This window comes from Electrophorus electricus, chromosome 6 (genome assembly GCF_013358815.1).
Source record: "Electrophorus electricus isolate fEleEle1 chromosome 6, fEleEle1.pri, whole genome shotgun sequence".
Classification (NCBI taxonomy): domain Eukaryota; kingdom Metazoa; phylum Chordata; class Actinopteri; order Gymnotiformes; family Gymnotidae; genus Electrophorus; species Electrophorus electricus.
In genome coordinates this window covers 18,397,478-18,416,144 of record NC_049540.1, presented here as the reverse complement: position 1 = coordinate 18,416,144, position 18,667 = coordinate 18,397,478, and the positions used below count along the sequence as shown (strand labels likewise).

The following is an 18,667-nucleotide window of genomic DNA, read 5'->3' as shown; positions in this document are numbered from 1 at the left end:
GAAATTTTATGTGAAATGTCTTTATGTCATTTCTACCTTCTCCCGGAATGCACACACACACACACACACACACACACACACACACACGCGCACGCACACACACACACACACACACACACACACACACACACACACACACACACACACACACACACATTCAAGGGTATGCTTGCATTCAAGGGCACACTTTTTCAGTGGGAGATCTTTTAACTGTAATATTCTGGGGTCCCAGAATCCTTTACAAAAGACCAGTGGTTATGAACCAGCAAGTGTTGTTAATGTTTAGCTCCATTACACTTTTGTCAGAACAAAATAAACAACAAAACAATGGCAAAACAATGGCACAAATCAAAGAGATAACATAAATATGATTTTATTCTGTCTTAAATAAACCACATCACTGTTGTTGTAAAGACATATAGCTCTAATAGTTCTATATCTCATCGAGCTGAAAAACAACAAAAACTTACAGTGTGAACTCAGAGTGAGGTTTTGGGTTTCCCTTTACAGCATCTATTTGCATTCTGACAACTTTATTAAGACTCCACACTGGTTCTTTTTTTGAGCTGAAAACCATATAAATTATGTCTACACGTTACTCGAACAGAAGATCAACATTCTCCATTTGAACTATGTGAGGTCAGAGAGTCCAGAATGTCTTTATCTGAGGGGAGGGTTAAAGACATTAACTACATTTTCTGCCAGTTATAACCCTACTGCATCAATTTCTCCCTGTACACAACAGCTTCCAGGCTGGGAGGGTGAAGCATGCTTTCACTAACAAATGCAGCCAGTTAACATTCCAAACATGGCTGAATAGCTGAACACTCTTGGAAGGGAGCACTAATTACTTAGTTATGCATGTGAGTGTGGACACCCTCAACTGGCCAGCAGCAAAAAATAACTAAGCAACTCTTTGCATCCAGTGAGACCACCAGCAATAAGACTCAACATACTTAGCTGTTTCTATTTAACATTCAGAGGTGTACTAAGAATTGCAGGATTAGAAATAATTTTGGTTTTGCTGGGCAGTTGATATGGTCTTCATTAGCAGACTAACTTTGGAATAAGAGACTGCAGAGTTGAAAAATAGTGTAACTTATAACTCTCTTAAAAGCATGATTGATTTATTTACCCTAATGTTTCCCTATAATTCTGTAGTCTCTGGTCCAGTATCCTCTCTCAGTGATTGGGTCCTTAGTCTACCTAACTGTCTGTCTGACCTCTCTGATAGGTTCCCCTCCCTCCAGTGGCCACCCAGTGACATGTGAAGTGGGAGGAGCCTATGTCTGAAGGGGTATAGGAAGAGGGCAGGATCAGGCATGGGGTGAGGCTCCTCTGGTCCCAGCACTCTTTCCTGTGGTACACACTCCCTCGCTCGTTCTGACCGCCTTGTCCTCACTGAGGAGTGACTATGATGTCTGGCTTCTGCTCTGACAAGGGATGCCTGGTGAGAGCTAGCTGAGCAGCTTGGCCCCTGTGCAGAGAACAATAGCTTTTGAGCACAGTGACTTTGAAATAAAATGACTGAAAGCACTTTTTACTGTTCAGCTATTTCACAAAATAAATGTATCTAGTGATAGGTATGATAGTATAGTATCTAGCGAATGATACAGTGAGGTATGACAATAATGTTAATGCTAAAATGTTTATATTACTGTCAAGTAGAGACCTATGACAATGTGCAATAAAAAAAAAATCTTACAAGTTGTGTCATACATGTATTTATTAATGTATTTATTGTTTGTGCGCTTTCTCTAACCTGCATGTCCCCTTCATTGTTGTCATTGTCGTTGTCCTCCTCCTCTTCTTCCTCCTCGTCTTCCTCAGTCTGGTGATAGAGGCGGAAGCGAGCCGAGTGCAGCTTGAAGGTGAGCTGGGCGGCGATGTCGGTCTGCCTGCGTAAGTCTCGGCCCAGCACCGTGATCTTGTGGCCGCGCCGCTTCAGCTCGGCCAGGCAGCGGCGCTCCTCGTCGCGCAGTCGCACCTGCAGGGCACTCGCTTGCGCCCCCTTGAGTCGCAGTTTGGCCTTCAGCTCCGCCTGCGTGCACTCCTGCTCGGCCAGCCGCTGTTCGGTCTCCAGCAGCTGAGCTTGCATCTGCTCCTCCTCAGCTTCTATGTCTGATCAACATACCGAAATATTACACTCTTAATACTCACAGGAGGGTTCAAGGTGACTCATGTAAGTACAATATTTGTCCATAGCCTGCATAGGTACAGTAATTAGAGCTCTGTGGTAGTGATTTCATTAGAAGATTTATATGACTCTGCCCATGCATACTGTTGAATATCTCCTTTTGTTTTCTACATCAAATCACATTCTTGCTCCTTTCCAGATTCATTCCTTTCTTTTAAATAATCTTCCCATCTTCCCACACCAGTTTGACAATGCAATTCATCCACTACATCTAGACAGCTGGGTTTCTGGACTCAATCACCTGTCATTATGAGAACAGAATTCTTGGTGCAGTATGTAAAATAGTTTGTAAAATGTTTTAAGCTGTGTCCTCACCTTCACTACTTCTTCCAGGAGGTCTTTTGCTCAGCTCACAGCTCAGATCTGCACAGAGGGAGGTGGACACAAATGAAAGAATCTAACAGCACAGGTGACAACCTGCTGCTAGATTTGTGTGCTACACATTTTAGATAAGATGCGCAAGGAATGTGCTGAGGTTGATTTGAAAGAAAACTTTCTGCAGTTATAGATGTTACCCCCCAACTTGCTAGCACATCTACAAAGACCAACGAGCCGCACAAGGTTCAAGGCCTTTCATCACAATGTTGCATATGATGGAACTGACATTCAGTTACATGTAAGTACATGACGCCAGTAACAGACACAGCTGCCCAGAGAGGACGAGTGATGGGAAAGGAAATGACAGACCGTTACATCGCTTCTTCAGGTGTCGGATCTCCAGGCGCAGGCCAGTCAGTAGGAGCTGATGCTCCTTTTGCAGGAATGCTATGTTACGCTCAACACTCTCCACCTGAAGGGCTAGGGGGCCAGTATCCATGGAAACACCACGTTTACTCTAAACAGAGGGGTAGAGGATCTCAATATACAAGATACAGGAGGCCATGTGACAATGTGCCATGTGCATAGAAAATAAACACCTTTACTTGACCAAGTTCCCGTACCATATAAATGCAGGATACATACAGTAAGCTGCGATTTTCACGTTAGAAGATCTAACTTTTAGAAGATTAAGCATATACGGTAACAGTCTAGGGAAAAAAACAACAACTTCTTTATGCCTCGTTTTTTGAAACCACGTGTAAGTATAATGCAACATTAGATACGTCATCTTTACAGCCGGGGCATGGTGAACTAGGAATAGGAACTGCGTAACAACTGCAGTCATTTATAAACATCACAATTTCGAAGTACCCACGTAGCCACAAATTCTACACTTTCGTTTAAACATGCTTGTGTAAACGTTAGCCAAAGGTACCAAGAATCACAAATTATGTCCACGTTCTTATGACACTCTGACCCAGTGCTGTCTTATGATTCATTTACAACATTCTTCTCTAAAGATGTTAATTTTTATCCAACCGTTCAGCTTTCCCGTCCCGATCATCCAAACAATGTAGTTAATTTCCTTTTATCTAACCTATAGTTCTGGCATAATCCAAAGAGCGCCGCATTTGTTGACAGTGATGTAATCGCAAATATGGCATGTCTTTGCAGCTATGCTAGGTGACCTGAAGTTTGTCTTTCAAGCACTCCAATAATTAAGTTATAAGAAATCGACATTTTCATAACGATTTACGTGCGACTGAATAATGAGGTCAAAACGTTAAAGAATGCTTTTCAATGTTGTGAAAAGCGTTACTTACGATCTGGATGAACAGATGAATGGTGCAAGACGGCTCTCGACAAGAGCATCGCCGCCAGGACGGCGCGTCAAGGCGCCGTGACAGGAAAGGGTTTGCTCTCTGCCATGATGTTAAGGATCGGACACGTTTAGCCAATGAGATGAAGTGACAAATTAGGTCGATTTCGTTAAAGAGTCTATTCACTCCCCATAATTTACTCTAATGTGCAGGGGTATCCAAACTAGGTTGTTTGAATAATTGTTTTCGAAACTAAGACAGTCAAATAGACTGTTGATCCTATAGAGGAATGTTTATATTAGACGAGCACAGATACTGAAACACAGGCCAAAAATGTGTCATTAGTTTACTTTTTTTTTTTTTTTTAGAAATCGTGTCCCTATAATTTCAGTACCTTGGACAGGGACATACTGCTCTCTAGTGGTCAGGTTTATAGCGGTTATGATTTTAGGTTGAAAGTTCACTCTTCGACGGATTCCGGTAGCACCTGAATAGTGTTATGCTACTGAATGATCTAAAAGGCGTCTATTTAAGTCGTATTCATCAGGAGGAAAATGAGATCTCCTACAGCCATCTGTATCATATCTTTATTACATGATATAGAAAGTTTACACTGACTTAATTACACCAGTTAATTACCACACGTCCCAGCACGTGTAGTGAAAGTGATACAATTTATATAGATATAATTTATAGCTTACATGTTACCTTCTTACAAAATTTTGGCTTGGACAAAAGCATTTATGATTTTCAAAAAATGCTCTCTGCCAGCACAGGCTGGAAAAAAGACAAATTAAAATTATTTTTGTTTGTCTGAAAGTATCAATAACTAAAATTAATCTTAAACCTTAAACCTCTTATACATAATATATAGATGTATAGTCCCCTTTAAAGCACTTAGTAACGTTACCCTACACTCTCTTTCCAAACAAATATTACCTCCTTAACTAAAGTAATATTCTTTACTAACGTAGTATTCTTCCACCTGAGTAACATTGCTTGTCTACATCCCTCTCTCAGTTTTAACAATTCAGAAATTCAGAAGTCCCTGCATTCATCACATTGTCTTGATAAGTGAATCTACTTATTTTATGGTATTCCCACTAAAATCCTCAACATTTAGCAAATCAGCTACACTCATACAAAAACAAAAAAACAAACAAACAAAAAAATGACATATAGGGGACTGATCCCTACATACCATCCCATTCATTTTGATCCTCTGGCACTGGCTTGCTTTCCATTCTAGATACTGAACTGTCCACTGTGGGAGAAAATCATTTAGTGCTACTCCAAACTATGGAACTACTAAAGTTTAGACACACATTTGCATCCTACAGTACATCAACTTCATTCTACTGGACCGCTCTGCTGGTGAAGATCATTGGATATGTAGGAATAGCCAGTCCTTTGGATAAAGGCATAGTTTGATTTAAAATGCCCCCCCCCCCACCCCCCCACCCAGGTGTGACTAATAAAGTAGGAAAGGCTTTAAGCTAAAACTTTTATTTCTTCCCATTAGAGCTATAAGATCATTAATAGCAAAATGAAGTGATCCTATATAAACATGTACCTACTCATGCTCTAATAATGCTAATTTCAAAAATATCTTTCAGTTGCTATACTATTGCTGGATTTATCTTTAAATGTTATTCATTTAAATTATTTATATTAAAAGTCATTATTTGGACATGGAATTTTTGTCATTATAACTGGGGCTACTGACTATTATTACAAGTTACAGTTAACCTTCTGCAAAACCATAGTCACATATGAATGCAAATCCTGCCTTTGCTCATTGACTGCCTCTGAACATTTTTAGGATGTTAACAGCATGTGACTCTATCATCTGTTACCATAACATACAGAGTATAGTAAGGGCATTCAGACTTAGTATGGATAGACTATGAGGTTCTTGGCATTTTACCTCAAGTAAGTAAATAAGTCTTAAAGGGGAGCATTAATTACTACAAGGTACTTGACTTGTAATTAGAAGGTTGCCAGTTCAAGCCAAACCACCACCATATTGCCACTTTTGGGTCCCTGAGCAAGGTCCTTAACCCTCAATTATTCAAGTTGTGTCCAGTCATGATAGTAAGTCGCTATGGATAAAAACATCAGCTAAATGCCATCAATGTAAGTAATTAGCTGAACTGCAGAATGCCAGTGCTTTTCATGACATTTTACCAAAAATGATTTTTATGCCATAAGAACAGATATCTTTAACATTTACCTCTTGTGGTGCTAGGGTGGGGGGTGCAGCAGGCTTGAACTTTGACCATGAGGTTTCCTGAATGAGAGGTTAACAGCAGGGAAAGTGCTTACAAAGTCAAGAGCAGATTTAGTGAGCCAAGGACACTTGCATCACCAGCCCGTCACAAGACGAAAGTGTTTGTGTCCATTAATAGCTGTCTGAAACACCATACGAGGCAGAGTTAGATGATAGATGTGCTGCCTCTCCTTTTGCTGAGCATGATGAAAATATATAGGTTATAGAATACATGGACCAGCACATCACAGCTTAATTTAGGTGATTATGAGGGAGGGCCACTACCAGTGGGAGCTCCTTCGAATGTTTCTTTTCTTTTTTTAGGGTTAGATGGCTTGAGCCGGCTGAAGCTGGTGCCTGATGAACACTGACAGCGATATGCACTTCCGGAATGCTCTTCTCCTGCTACTCAGGCTCCTCAGTGCTTTACCTTCATTTGTTCTTAGACGAAAACTAATACTAGAGGACAGCTGTACAAAAGGCTACTGCAGTCTGGACTTTGCAGAATGTAACACATACATGATTTTTTAATGTAGTTAAATTCAGGAACAGTATAATAAACAATTCATAAACATCATAATCAGAAAGTACACAGCACCGTATTTAGCACACATGTATGTGGCATTATCATAACTTCACAGAACCTATCACCCATATATGCAGTATTATCATATCACATCTTAACTGAAAAACAAAATTCAGTAAAAAAAAGGATGAAGTTACTAGCAATTTTCTGATCAGAAAATGACTGTCAATGTGGTGTTTCGACACATGATGAATCTGGTGTAGCTAGATAGTTGTCTGGCTCTGAGCAGAAAAGCACCTGTGACATAACAATACAGATTACCACTGACCAGACCTCTGGGTGGAGTGGACCACTGGAGTGTGTGATGGTGAGGTTGGGGAAAAGGGATTATGTGAACACCAAGCAGTATCTTGGAAGAGATGCTTAATTATTCTGAGATCACCAAAGGATTCTGGTAGTAGTTGGAAGTGAATGGGGTGTAATGAGAACACAAAAAGAACATGTTTAAATTACGAGTTGTTTAATTAAATGAATGCCATTTTGTGGTTTCTCATTGCACCCTTTATCTCCCATATTTACTCACCAGCTCACCATACTTCCAAATTTCTGTATATCCTTATGTACACAAGTTGGTTTAAGCAGTATTCAGGACATGTACAGCATTCCAAATTAGACATTATTTATGTCAGCAGATTGAGTTTACACAACAGTTGGGAGCAACTAGGGAAGTGAAAACTAGAGATATCTTTTAATTACTTTGTGCTGCTATAAAACTGATTAATGACACTTTCTTTATAGCTGAATGTTACTCAGACAACACCAAATACCAAAACTGCTAAGCAGTAATCTTAAAAGTACCCCCTGTGTGGTTGAGGATGTATTTCTTGGACACTCTGTAACAGTTGCAGTTGAGCTCTTATTGCCACTGTTGTTTATTTATACTGGTGTGAAACTATGAACAACTATTTAGTCTAAATGCATTTTAACACAGATGCTCTATTGAGAACTGTAATGTGGGAAAGAACACACGTGCGAAGTACCACTGCCTTGGACATGAGAGCGGGCAGAATTTAAAACAGGGGAAGCCATAATGAAAACTATACACAGGGCAGCGTAAATGAAAGACATGTTTAATAATGGAAACACCAGGAGAACACAATACAGAACAAAACCCAGGAACAAACAAAAGGATAATAGGTTAATCAAGGTAAAGATGAACACTAGATAAATAAGGGAACTAAATATTAAGGGAAGACATACAGGAAAATAATGAAGCATGAAACTAAGACAAACAGGGTAGAAAAACAAGGAAGGCGTACATAGAACTGGGCTACTTAATGAGGGAAACAATAACGAAGACTAAAATACAGGAAACAGATTTAAAAACCAAACAATACTTGCATGACTGAACAAGGGGAATGGAACCTAAAAGCGATGAGGAAGAAAACTAGACAAAGACTGGCGATTACAAATCATGAAAGCAATGTAGAAAAAAGCACCAATATAACGTACAGTGCACAGGAGAACAGAATAAACTTGACAAACATAAACTGGGATGGCAACGTAAACTGGAGAACAGACAGAAAATGCATAGGAACTAGAATGAGAGAGATAACTAAACAACAGGAGAAAGGTGAGTGTAAACAGAGTGAGCAACTTAACTTGGGACAAAGAGAACAAGCACAGCGTAACCAGAAGCGAGCGAGGCAGAGGCAGAAAATGGCATAGACATAGTAATAGACAATGACCAACCAACATGAGACGCAGGAACAAGGTTTAAATACATGAACTTAACAAGACTAAAAACGAGGGGCAGGTGAAAGCAATGATGGGTGTGGAAAACCAAATGAGGGGAGGAGAAAATGAAATTGATGACTGGAACCAAAATAACACACAAGACAGGGAAACCATGGAAACAGGCAAAAACTGGAAAACACGGAAGAGATCAGGAAGCCAGGGAAATGGGAGACGCTCCGGTCCGTGAGTGTGACAAGAACAGAGGAACATTAGTTTGTGCACCATATATCCAAGGCAAACAGCTGGTGCTCTATTTTGCATAGTGAGACATTCTCAAGAAAAACATCACTCACATAATTACAATGGTATTAGAGAGTTTTTAAATATGGATTTGTATTGCCATCTAATCATAAGATCAAGTTTTCCTATGAAAACAGAATATGCATGAAATGTAGTTTTTATTCATTAGATGTCTCAGTCATGTTGCTCAGCGGAATTGTGTCAAATCACATTGTAGTGAAAAACCACCATATACTGAATTGTTGCCTTACACTTTGAAATTGTATTAAAGCAAAGGTTATCGATTATGCTCCTAGTATTTACCCACCACTTCAAACTAGTTTGTGCTCACTTTTTATATTTACAGTTTTACTGTTTTTACTACAATTCTACACAGTGTCGAGGCTGCATCAAAACATCAATGTAGGCTAAACACAAAATCTGATCCCAGATCAGAAAATAAATCTTGTTGATAAGCATGATGTCTCAAACAAACAAAGAATATTTACTAACAAAATAGAAAAAAACCAACAACCTCAGATCCAAATATGAAATATCCTTGATCTTTTTAACTGCTACAATGGGCTTCAAAACCTGACATTTTCAAAAAGAATCGCACAAAATTTGACAAAGATTTTTTTTTTCTCTAGGAAATCATATTGTGAAGTATTTCAGTGCTTGTAGACTGTTGAGGATGAATTGTTGTAGGTGAGTTAGCAGAAATAAAAGGCAAACTGCCAGTAATTGAAAATCTGGGATGGACATGTTCACTGCACCATTGCTCATGTCACCACAAAAAGAAGTAGAATAACTCAAGCTGTTGAACACTGCCTCAGTGCTTCATGTATCAAATAGTCATTTAAAATAGTAATTTAAAATAAATTATGTTACGGAGGACCCAATGGTATGCCATCCCTAAAGCTTTAACTATCAATAAGTTTTATATATATATATATATATATATATATATATATATATATAAACACACACACACACACTCTGCCATGTGATGTCTACATTCTAATTTTAGGTGAGAAGGTTTAAGGCGTCTGCTTGCTCAAGGGTTGTCAGGTGCTTAGTATTTCCCTCTGAATGGGTTGAGCAGCTGGGTTGGGCCATGTTGTAGTTTGAAACAAAGTTAGTGGCAAATTAAACTGGAGGTACACTAGAAAAGAGGCTTACTTTACATGAGGCTGTGGTTACTGATAGGAATAAACATTTCTATAAATCACAGGTTAAAACTGACAAGCACAGGACTACAAAACCTTTGCTGCTGGCCCGACCTTGTGTGTGCTGCCTATCTTAGAATGTGGGTCTGGACCTAAACCTGCCTGGATGCTTTCTAAGAGCATCTGTCTAGAGGCCATATAGCGCTTGCGCCGGTTTGCTCGGTAGATCTCCAGCCTCTCTGCTTCAGCACCAGGATCCTCCAGAACCCCTTCCCACCTAACACTCTCCTTGGCATGGCTACTCAGTTGTTCTTGGTCCTCTGTAGCCAGTGCTGGGGCCTCCTCCACTGTAGGCGGTTTGGATTTGGATTTGTGGCTTTTCCTGGCACCGCCCTCTTTGGTGCTGCCTTTGTCAGGATTTGGTTTACCGCTCTTCTTAGAATTGGTCCACTGGTCTGCCTGAGGTTTCTCTAGGATGCAGAGAAACAAACATTACAGGTTAAACCACCATCTGTCAGGGTTGGCTGGCCATCAGCCAGGAAGGACACGCCCACTCCTGAGAGGGGCTGTACTTCTGTTCTTCCACGCTCCCAATCACCAACATATTCATTCGTTATTGTCAGAATGGAAAATAAAGAACACTTCAGCTCGGACTTGCCTGTCACTTCATCTGTGCTGCTAGCATCACACCATCCAAAAAGGACTATAGACTATGGCTAACTGTGCTAGAATTTAGTATCCTGATTTTTCCAGCCAGTAAATATCTACAAAAACTCATGTCAAATCATTGTTATCTCAGAGTACTTCTCACTTCCTGCTGATGGGAGTTTCACCAGACACTGAGGTGTGAAATGTGGCACTTCTATGCTAAGCCTGTAGTATTTCCTGGATTCCCCCTTAAAAGTTTACAAAACCTTTAAAATAGACTCAGATTTGTGGTACCTTATATAAGGACAGGCACATCTGTGAATACATGAGTAGGCTACATCAGCCTGAACAGGTGCAGTTCAGCTGGCACACTAATGTTTGTAGGCTTTCACCCAGTATTGGAACAAATGGTTAAACATAACCATTAAAAAGGGTCGAGGAACACACTGGGGTAAAAGTCAAGAACTGGGATGTTTATTTGGTTAACTGCAGTACAGCAGTTAACCGTAGAATAGATTTTTTTTCTAGCTATCTGTATTAAAACAATGAAACACTCAAATTATTTTTACTACATAACACATACTTATATACAAGTATAAACAAGGCCTGACATAATGCATTATGATCACAGCTTAAGGCATCTGTTACAGACGAATACTTATTGGGTGAAGTTCCAAACAAAACAAAACTTTAAAATAAGAAGCTACTAACCTGAATCATCTGAGTTTAATGGCGTACTAACATGTAATCTTTTCTTGTTCCCTTTTGCTGTGTTTCTCCTCTTCTTTTTATTTTCTTTCACAATAGTCCCAGTCAAGGGTGCAATGCGATGACCTTTCCTCGTTGAATTCTCTGCACGCAGGTTATTCGTTGTGGGCTCAGAAACCCTACTGGGAACTGCCAAAGTTTCCATTGTATGAATTCATTTAAATTGTGACTATGTGTTACCTCATTGTTGTTTTAAAGGCTAATCAATCCATTGGTCAAAAGCCTTAGTACATTTACTGAACTAATAACAAAATATGCTCTTGCTAGAAGCTACTCTTCTCCAACCCCTAATTTTTCTTTGTTCGTTCGTTGTTTTGGTACGGAGAGTAAGTTTAAATGGCCCACGAGAGCCTAAAAAATACAGAGCTGTAAAATAATTTCCAGATTTAAAACGATTTTGAAGAAGTTCATGCTAAGTCATCCTGCTGCCTGAAGTTCGGTATGTGAAAAACTGTTCGTCGACGATTGACTGAGTCCTCGGGGTCGAAACGAAAAGCACAAAGGGACGCCTCTCTATGGTAACCGAGCTCCTCCTATGCTGCTGTTTTGGAAGATTTGCAGGTTTAAACCTTTAAACGGAAGCTACTGCCGTGGTGGGCTGCATGCATCCTCGGCTTTAAATACGCTATATGAAATCACGTTTTTTGATATCACTATGTGAACGTGAAGATAGAACTAACATGTTACTGATTAATAATTCAAGTCAAATCTGGTTTCTAATGTTTAAGTACAGGAACCACAATAATCAGACTGAATTAAAGTCAGGTTACTTAATAAGATTTTTAAATAATTAACAATCGGGAAGTATATAAGTAATGGCGATTTAAAACATTTTCAATACTAAGTTAAAGTTTTGCATCAGATGAGACATTTCAATGCTAAATTATTATTAAATTTAAGTATTATCTTACACTTAAAAACCGTAATCGTTTCTTTGGTTGGCTAAATAAGAATCAAGTCAACTGACATACATGAAAGCCATAACAGAACGTAGCCTAACATCAATTTTTAAATTTAGCCTATAGTTTCTGCACAATTCAGACCTTTTAAGTGGTTTGCCATTAGTCACATTCTAATAGTGAAAAGCCTTAATTCAAATAAAGCTGTACTTGAATTGACTAATTTCTGGATTTGGCTAAGGATTATTAATTTGTTAATGAAAGCCATTTTGTTTTTCCCTAGCAGGGCCTTCATATAGGTTTGTGCACAGACTTTCCTAATGAGAGGAAAATGAACTGTATCTTGGGGGGGGGGGGGGGGGGGGGGGGGGCAATGATATAATAGATATAAATGATATAATTGACATTGGATGTCTTTAGGATGTGCCTTTATAAAGCACCAAATTGTTATATATATTTTGAATACCCAATTGTATACCCACAAAACTGCCTTCAAAACGAGGGGACAGTTTAAATACATCTAGTGATACACTTAGACACACCACCAGTGATATTCCCTAGAGTCACTCTGGGTGTTTCAGGTCTTATAAAAACATCATACACCATTTTCCAGGAAACCCAGCCGGGAGTAATCAATTCGCAGCTTGTGTCCCAGTAGCATGCACCCATGGATCATTCCTTTTGATCTACAACCATCTAGAATCCTTTTCTGCTGATTCTGTGCTGGCCCTGATTGCCCTCCTCTTGTGTGTGACTGTGATGCCCAAGTGACAGTAGGATTTACACAGAGACTGAGCATCTAATCCTCTGCAGCCCACCTCTCTTGGCTTACACTGATTTCACCACCCCTTTCTGTGGCACTTGTTCACCAAGTCATACTTGTGTACTTGGCTCATTTCCTTTTGTTGGATTCATCCATCCTCTCTTACCAGGACATAGTTTTCATGATTGGCCCATTCCTAGTGTCCTGTCTCCATTGTTTCTCTGTCTCGTGTTATTGTTTCATTTTCTAAGTTCCTGTTCTGGTTCTTGTTTTGGTTTTCACTGTATCATTTGTATCACCTATCTCTTGTTTAATTCTCATTAGTACTTGTATATATACCCTGTTCAGTCATGTTGCTGGACATTGTGAATCCAAACCTTTGTTTTGTTCAAAACACGGTTGTGTTTTTGCTGCATATATTATCCTAACCTTTGTTATGTTTGCTTATCATAGTTATTTGTGAATACCCCTGTTTATGTAAATAGTGTTATTTGTTATAGCCTGCTTCCAATTTCTGTTGCTGTGTATTTGTGTTTACTATGTTTTCTCAGACTCTGGATGTTGGCTCTATGACCTTGGACTGTGGTAATGACTGTGATTCTGTATTTATCCTTAATATATCTTGCTCTTCTCAGCATTTACAACTCTCTCATGATTGATCTATGTTACAACAGTGAGCACCAGTATAACTACCTGTTTGAATGTTTATAATACCAACACAATGTCTACTGCCAGGATGGTCTCTGTAATGCTCTCTTTAAATCTGTGTTGCTTACCAAGATCAACCCTTGTCTGCCATTCATGTGCTGTTCCTACTGGTGCCTTTGGCTGAGGTTGTGGTTGCTCCCCAGCTTTGACAAATACCACTGCTGGCATTTGATGATTGGAAGCATTGACTCAGTCTTTGGCACTGCAGATGATATCAGCAATAGCCTTCAGCATGTGGTCATGCCGCCAATGGTACCAATTTTCACATAGTGCCTTGGAGCAACAACTAAGGATGTGCTCCACTGTTCCTTTCCTGAGGCACAAGAGGCTGGTACAGCGACCTTTCCCATACTAAAGAGGTCATAGGGACTGGGAAGCATGTCATAAGTGGGTAGTATTAAATACTTTATGTGGAAGAGCTCAACCTGCCATATCTCAGACCAGGACATCTTCCGGTCCATTCTCTGATCCTATGTTGTCTGTGCTCCCTGTTGATTTATACTTACCATTTGACCTACATACAGCCCCTCAACCCTGCTAATGGTTCCAGGCTTTCAATTTTCCTGGTAGCCCTGACTTGTCAACTGCTGACAACCATGCCTCCATTTCTTGGCTTGTTATCTTAACGGAGGCAGCATCCTTCAGAGTGTTGTCAAAGATCTTTCTGAGGCTCCTGATCGGCTTCTCTGTGACTGATGGAATCTTTGTACCTCCTAGATGTAAACAATAGTGGTGAGACATTTTTCCTGTCTTCAGCACCAAGGACCTGGACTTACTTGGCTTGAAGCACATCTGTGCTCACGTGATGAGCTTCTATAAACCCTAGAGAATCCACCTTCCGTCACTGAGGTTACTGTAACTGTTAGATCATCATAAAGGCTCTGATGGGGGGCTGTAAGACCACATTGTCAGAAGGCCTCTGCATTCCACCTCAGCTGACTTGTTCATCATGTTTATGACCAAGGAAAAGAGCATCACTGAAATAATCCATCCAGTGATGATCCCTCTTAGATTGAAACTATGATAATAGTCCAAAATGAGGTCATTTTTATCCAAAGCAACTTGCAATTATGTTTGAATACAACTTGAGCAATTGAGGGTTAAGGGCATTGCTCAGCAACAGTGATAACTTGGCAGTCATGGGATTTTAACCGGTAACCTTCTGAGCACACGTCAAACACCATAACCAATGAGCTCCCACTACCCTGACCTTACTTGGAACACTGTTGTTCCAGTGCTGTCTCCACCAAGTCGTGTGATATGGATCCATATGCACTGGTGAGGTCCAGTCACAGCATTGTCAAGACACCTCTTCTCATGCCTCTCTGATAAGATGTTTCATGACTCCTGTATGTTCAAGGCATCCTGGGTCATTTTGGGATCACAAGCTTCTGAACAGATGTCAATGTATCCATTATTCAGAAAGCACTTAGGTGTCACACCGTGACAATGAAAAATATCTTCCCCTTGATGCTGAGCATTGAAATAGTATTGAACTGCTCAATCTTGCTCGAATTCTCCTCTTTAGGAATCCACACTCCTTTCCCACATCTCCACTCTTGGGCTACCTTCCCCTATTCCAGATAACCATCATAAGTGCAGTGTATTGTTCCACAGTCAGAGCAGGATTCTTGGACACCTCTTGCACACTTTGTAGGGCAGTCCACTGGGTCCTAGGGCTGAACTGGTTCTTGCTGCCTGGACTTCGCCTGTACTTCCCCCCACCTGTGATCATTATTTTTAAAATCAAGGATGGGCTGAGTTGGATTAATCAAGGCACTGGACTCGCCTAGGACCTTCCATGTTGCATGACTATAGGAGATGATGGTCTATCTCCTCTTTAAAGCAGGTGAAGTGGCCACTGTGCTTCTGCACTTGTAGCTGTGTTGGAAATCCAGATGGGTTTGAAATGAAGGCTGCATGTCTCCTGACCTGTTCTCTTGCTTGTCTCCTGTGTCCTTCAGCCCCACATAGAGAAATGAGCTTCCTCCTGAGGATCCCACGGATTTCTCCCAGGTCCTGTTTCTCTTCCTTGCCTGCCTGGTAGGAGATGTTATGTTTACATGAGCATATCAGGCATTTCACCATTACGAGACATTTCACCAAGCACATGCACTTCTGCAACAATGGCTCGGTCATCATTTGGTTGTCTTATGTGTTATTGTTGACATTTTCCAATTTGGAATCTATGCCAGATAATAATCTGAAAAAGCAAAAGGAAAAATTCCAATTTTATAATAGCTGTGTAACGATGGAGAGGTGATGAGCGAGCACACTTGCTAAGTGCCGGCGCCTTGGATGTTATGAAGAACAGAATTAATGGAGGAAGCCATAATGTGAATGACAGACAGACAGGATAGAATAAATGAATAATAAAATTAATAACAAACACACCAGCACAGAACAAAATAAAAAAAGACAGGTTAACATAAGAATAACAGGCTAACAAGGTGAGTATGGGAACTGGGTAAAAGGGACAAATGCTTAGGGAAGACTAATGAAGAATAACGATGAGGACTATAACTAACTAGTATGGAATACACAAAACTGGGCTACGTATGATTAACCAACAGAAATACAGGTAGGTAGAACTAAAAAGGAAAACCAGACAACACTTGTGTACATGAAAAGGGGAAGATAAACCTAAACAAAGTGAAGAGATGAGAGAACACCAAATGGGAAAGCAGAGTGGAATAAGTTAGATGAATACTCACGGGAAAAACAACGCAGACTAAAACACAGAAAGTATAACAAACAGCAGAGAACTGGCCAGCATGAATAGGGAAAGTAACATAGATAGAGAGGGTAACTAAACATGGCATGAGGGAAGAAAAGTACAGAGGAACAAGGAATGGAAATCTAGTGAGATATACCAAAACAATGACTGACAAACAAGAGATGCAGGAACAAGGATAACATAGGGCCACAATTAGGGACAAACTAGGAACAGCTGGGGATAAAGGGGAGGAGACAGGGAACCATAGAGACAGACGAAAACCCGGAAGTGACTAGGTTGCCAGGGAAACGGGGAACACTCAGGTCTGCAGGTGTGATAGTACGCCCCCTTTAACCCATGGCTCCTGAAGCACGAAACAATCCAAAGCGGAGTTACCAGAAAAGAAACCAGAAGCCAGAACAGAAAAAAGAGGTACAAATGAAGGACCAACACTAGAAGTAGACATAGGGGCTGAGACAAAGCAAGAGGCAGACACAGGAGTGGAGACAGGTCCTGGGGCACGACTACAGGCAGGGTTTGATTTGAGGAGAATTGCTGGACTGGGTCATAGCTGTGGGAATGGGTACAGGGACAGAAGCAAAGACAGGAAATTATGTGAACTAAGACTGACATGGGTACAGGAATGAAACATAGAACCAGCATGGGTACAGGAACTGGGACAGGCAGGGGTACACAAGGCAGGGTAACGAGTTGAAGCATGGTAACACAAACAGACATAGACGTATGAACAGGAATATGGACAAAACCAGGAACAGGAGCAGGCAACACAGGAGATGAGGTAACATGAGAAGTAATCACTGGGGCAGACATGGGGGCTGGCACAGCAGCATCAGGGAACAGAGGAGTCCTAAGCATCTCAGGGAGTCCACCAGTAGCAGCCTCCTTGGGCACAGGAGAGTCATGATGAACAACTCCAGGAACATGCCTGGCACGAGGCATAGGAACAGGCCTGGCTATTTCCACTCCAGGAAGAGGAACAAGCTGTGTGGTGTCCTTAGCATCAGAAGTAGGATCAGACTGGTCCGGAGGTACTGCTGCGACGTTTTGCGGCAGGTCCGGGAGTGCAGCAGTTAGTGACAGGTCTGGGGGTGCAGCAGTCAGCGGCGGGTCTGGAGGCGGGGCTGCACCGGTCAGCGGCAGCGGGTCTGGAGGTGTGGCTGTGGCGTCCAGCGGCGGTGGATCCAGAGGAGTGGCTGCGGCATTCAGCGGCAGTGGGTCTGAGGTGTCTGGAGGCTTGGCCACAGGAACAGATCTGGTAACAGGACCGGTGGCGTCTCTGACACCAGGAACAGGAACCGGATCAAGATGGACGGTGTTTCTCACGCCGGGAACAGGAACCAGATCAGGACAGAGGGCGTCTCTTACACCAGAGGCAGGGACTGGCTGGGCGGCGTCTTCCACACTGGAGGCAGGGACTGGCTCGGCTGCGTCCTCCACGCCAGAGGCAGGGACTGGCTGGCCGTCCTGAGGTGCAACTACTGCTGGAGACGACTCGAGCATGCAGCAGGGTACGAAGCTGCTCCTCCTGGCTGAGGTGCCTGTAACAGGATCTAGCAGCCCGGTAGAGAGCACACTTGTGGGCTGGTGGCTTTTGCTTACTAGTGCTACAATAGTCCGTAGTCTGGGTAGCTGTGAGGCTGGGTAATGGGGTACCGTGCTGGTTTGAGTTACATGGGAGTCTCTGGGTCTAGCTCCTGAGAACCTGGCCCTCAGCTGGCCAAAAAACCCCTTCAAGGTACCCACTTCTCTGGGCCTGTGGGTCATGTGAAGGTCTGCCCACTGTAAGGCTTTACCCTCTAAAAACTGTAACAAGAAATGTACCTTGAGGAATTCTGGAGGATCTGGACAGAGGAGGTATTGGAAATATAACCTGCTCTGTAATATGAACCTCTCTAATGAACCTTCCCCATTGTACTCATGTGGAGGACCCATAGCAGAAGGGAGAGACCAATGCTCACCAGTCTTTAGCCAGTTCAACAAGTCCTGATAAAATATCTGTGGGTCCATAGCCCCAACATCCATTCCTTGAGTGGCACCTACAATGCCAGAAACATGAACACTGTCAAAGACTTCTGCAGTAAGCGCATCTCCTAGTCCCTCTAGGTCCTGCCCTACACGCTGTGCATCCTTAATGCTAGTATTGAGATCCGTATGGTGTAAGCACTTACCGGAAGCCTTAGTGTCTGATGTTTGTTTAACCTTGGTGGACTTTTTGGACTTACATCAAGAACTCCTTGTACCCAGGGGAGTGGTAGTGCCACAGGAGTTATTCTACCCAGTGTGGTCTTGCTGAGAGAACTGGTCTTCACAGCAAGGTGACCACTGAC

The 18,667-nt window shown here is 41.6% G+C and overlaps 2 protein-coding genes and 1 pseudogene across 2 annotated transcripts; all 3 read right to left on the bottom strand.

Moving 5' to 3' along the window:
- Positions 1-357: 357 nt before the first annotated feature.
- si:ch211-274p24.4 (coiled-coil domain-containing protein 92) lies at positions 358-4,148 on the bottom strand. The gene is made up of 5 exons (XM_027019290.2): positions 3,841-4,148; positions 2,885-3,032; positions 2,513-2,560; positions 1,763-2,121; positions 358-1,477 (listed from the first exon to the last, which is right to left on the bottom strand). Exons 2-5 carry the CDS (start codon positions 3,012-3,014, stop codon positions 1,148-1,150), a joined length of 867 nt encoding a protein of 288 aa, XP_026875091.2. The 5' UTR covers positions 3,015-3,032; positions 3,841-4,148; the 3' UTR covers positions 358-1,147.
- A 5,499-nt stretch (positions 4,149-9,647) lies between these two features.
- c6h17orf97 (chromosome 6 C17orf97 homolog) lies at positions 9,648-11,685 on the bottom strand. Its single transcript, XM_027019202.2, has 2 exons — positions 11,177-11,685; positions 9,648-10,287 (listed from the first exon to the last, which is right to left on the bottom strand). Exons 1-2 carry the CDS (start codon positions 11,376-11,378, stop codon positions 9,905-9,907), a joined length of 585 nt encoding a protein of 194 aa, XP_026875003.2. The 5' UTR covers positions 11,379-11,685; the 3' UTR covers positions 9,648-9,904.
- A 1,870-nt stretch (positions 11,686-13,555) lies between these two features.
- Positions 13,556-18,104, bottom strand: LOC113582228 (annotated as a pseudogene).
- Between the last annotated feature and the right edge of the window lie 563 nt (positions 18,105-18,667).

Bases quoted from the DNA above. Each gene is read 5' to 3' on its own strand.
- c6h17orf97 (XM_027019202.2), bottom strand. From the start codon at position 11,378: ATGGAAACTTTGGCAGTTCCCAGTAGGGTTTCTGAGCCCACAACGAAT. The intron at 10,288-11,176 runs GTTAGTAGCTTC...TCTGCATCCTAG, and splicing joins ATTAAACTCAGATGATTCAG to AGAAACCTCAGGCAGACCAG.
- si:ch211-274p24.4 (XM_027019290.2), bottom strand. From the start codon at position 3,014: ATGGATACTGGCCCCCTAGCCCTTCAGGTGGAGAGTGTTGAGCGTAAC. The intron at 2,561-2,884 runs GTCTGTCATTTC...CCCTCTGTGCAG, and splicing joins CCTGAAGAAGCGATGTAACG to ATCTGAGCTGTGAGCTGAGC. The intron at 2,122-2,512 runs GTGAGGACACAG...TATGTTGATCAG, and splicing joins TCCTGGAAGAAGTAGTGAAG to ACATAGAAGCTGAGGAGGAG.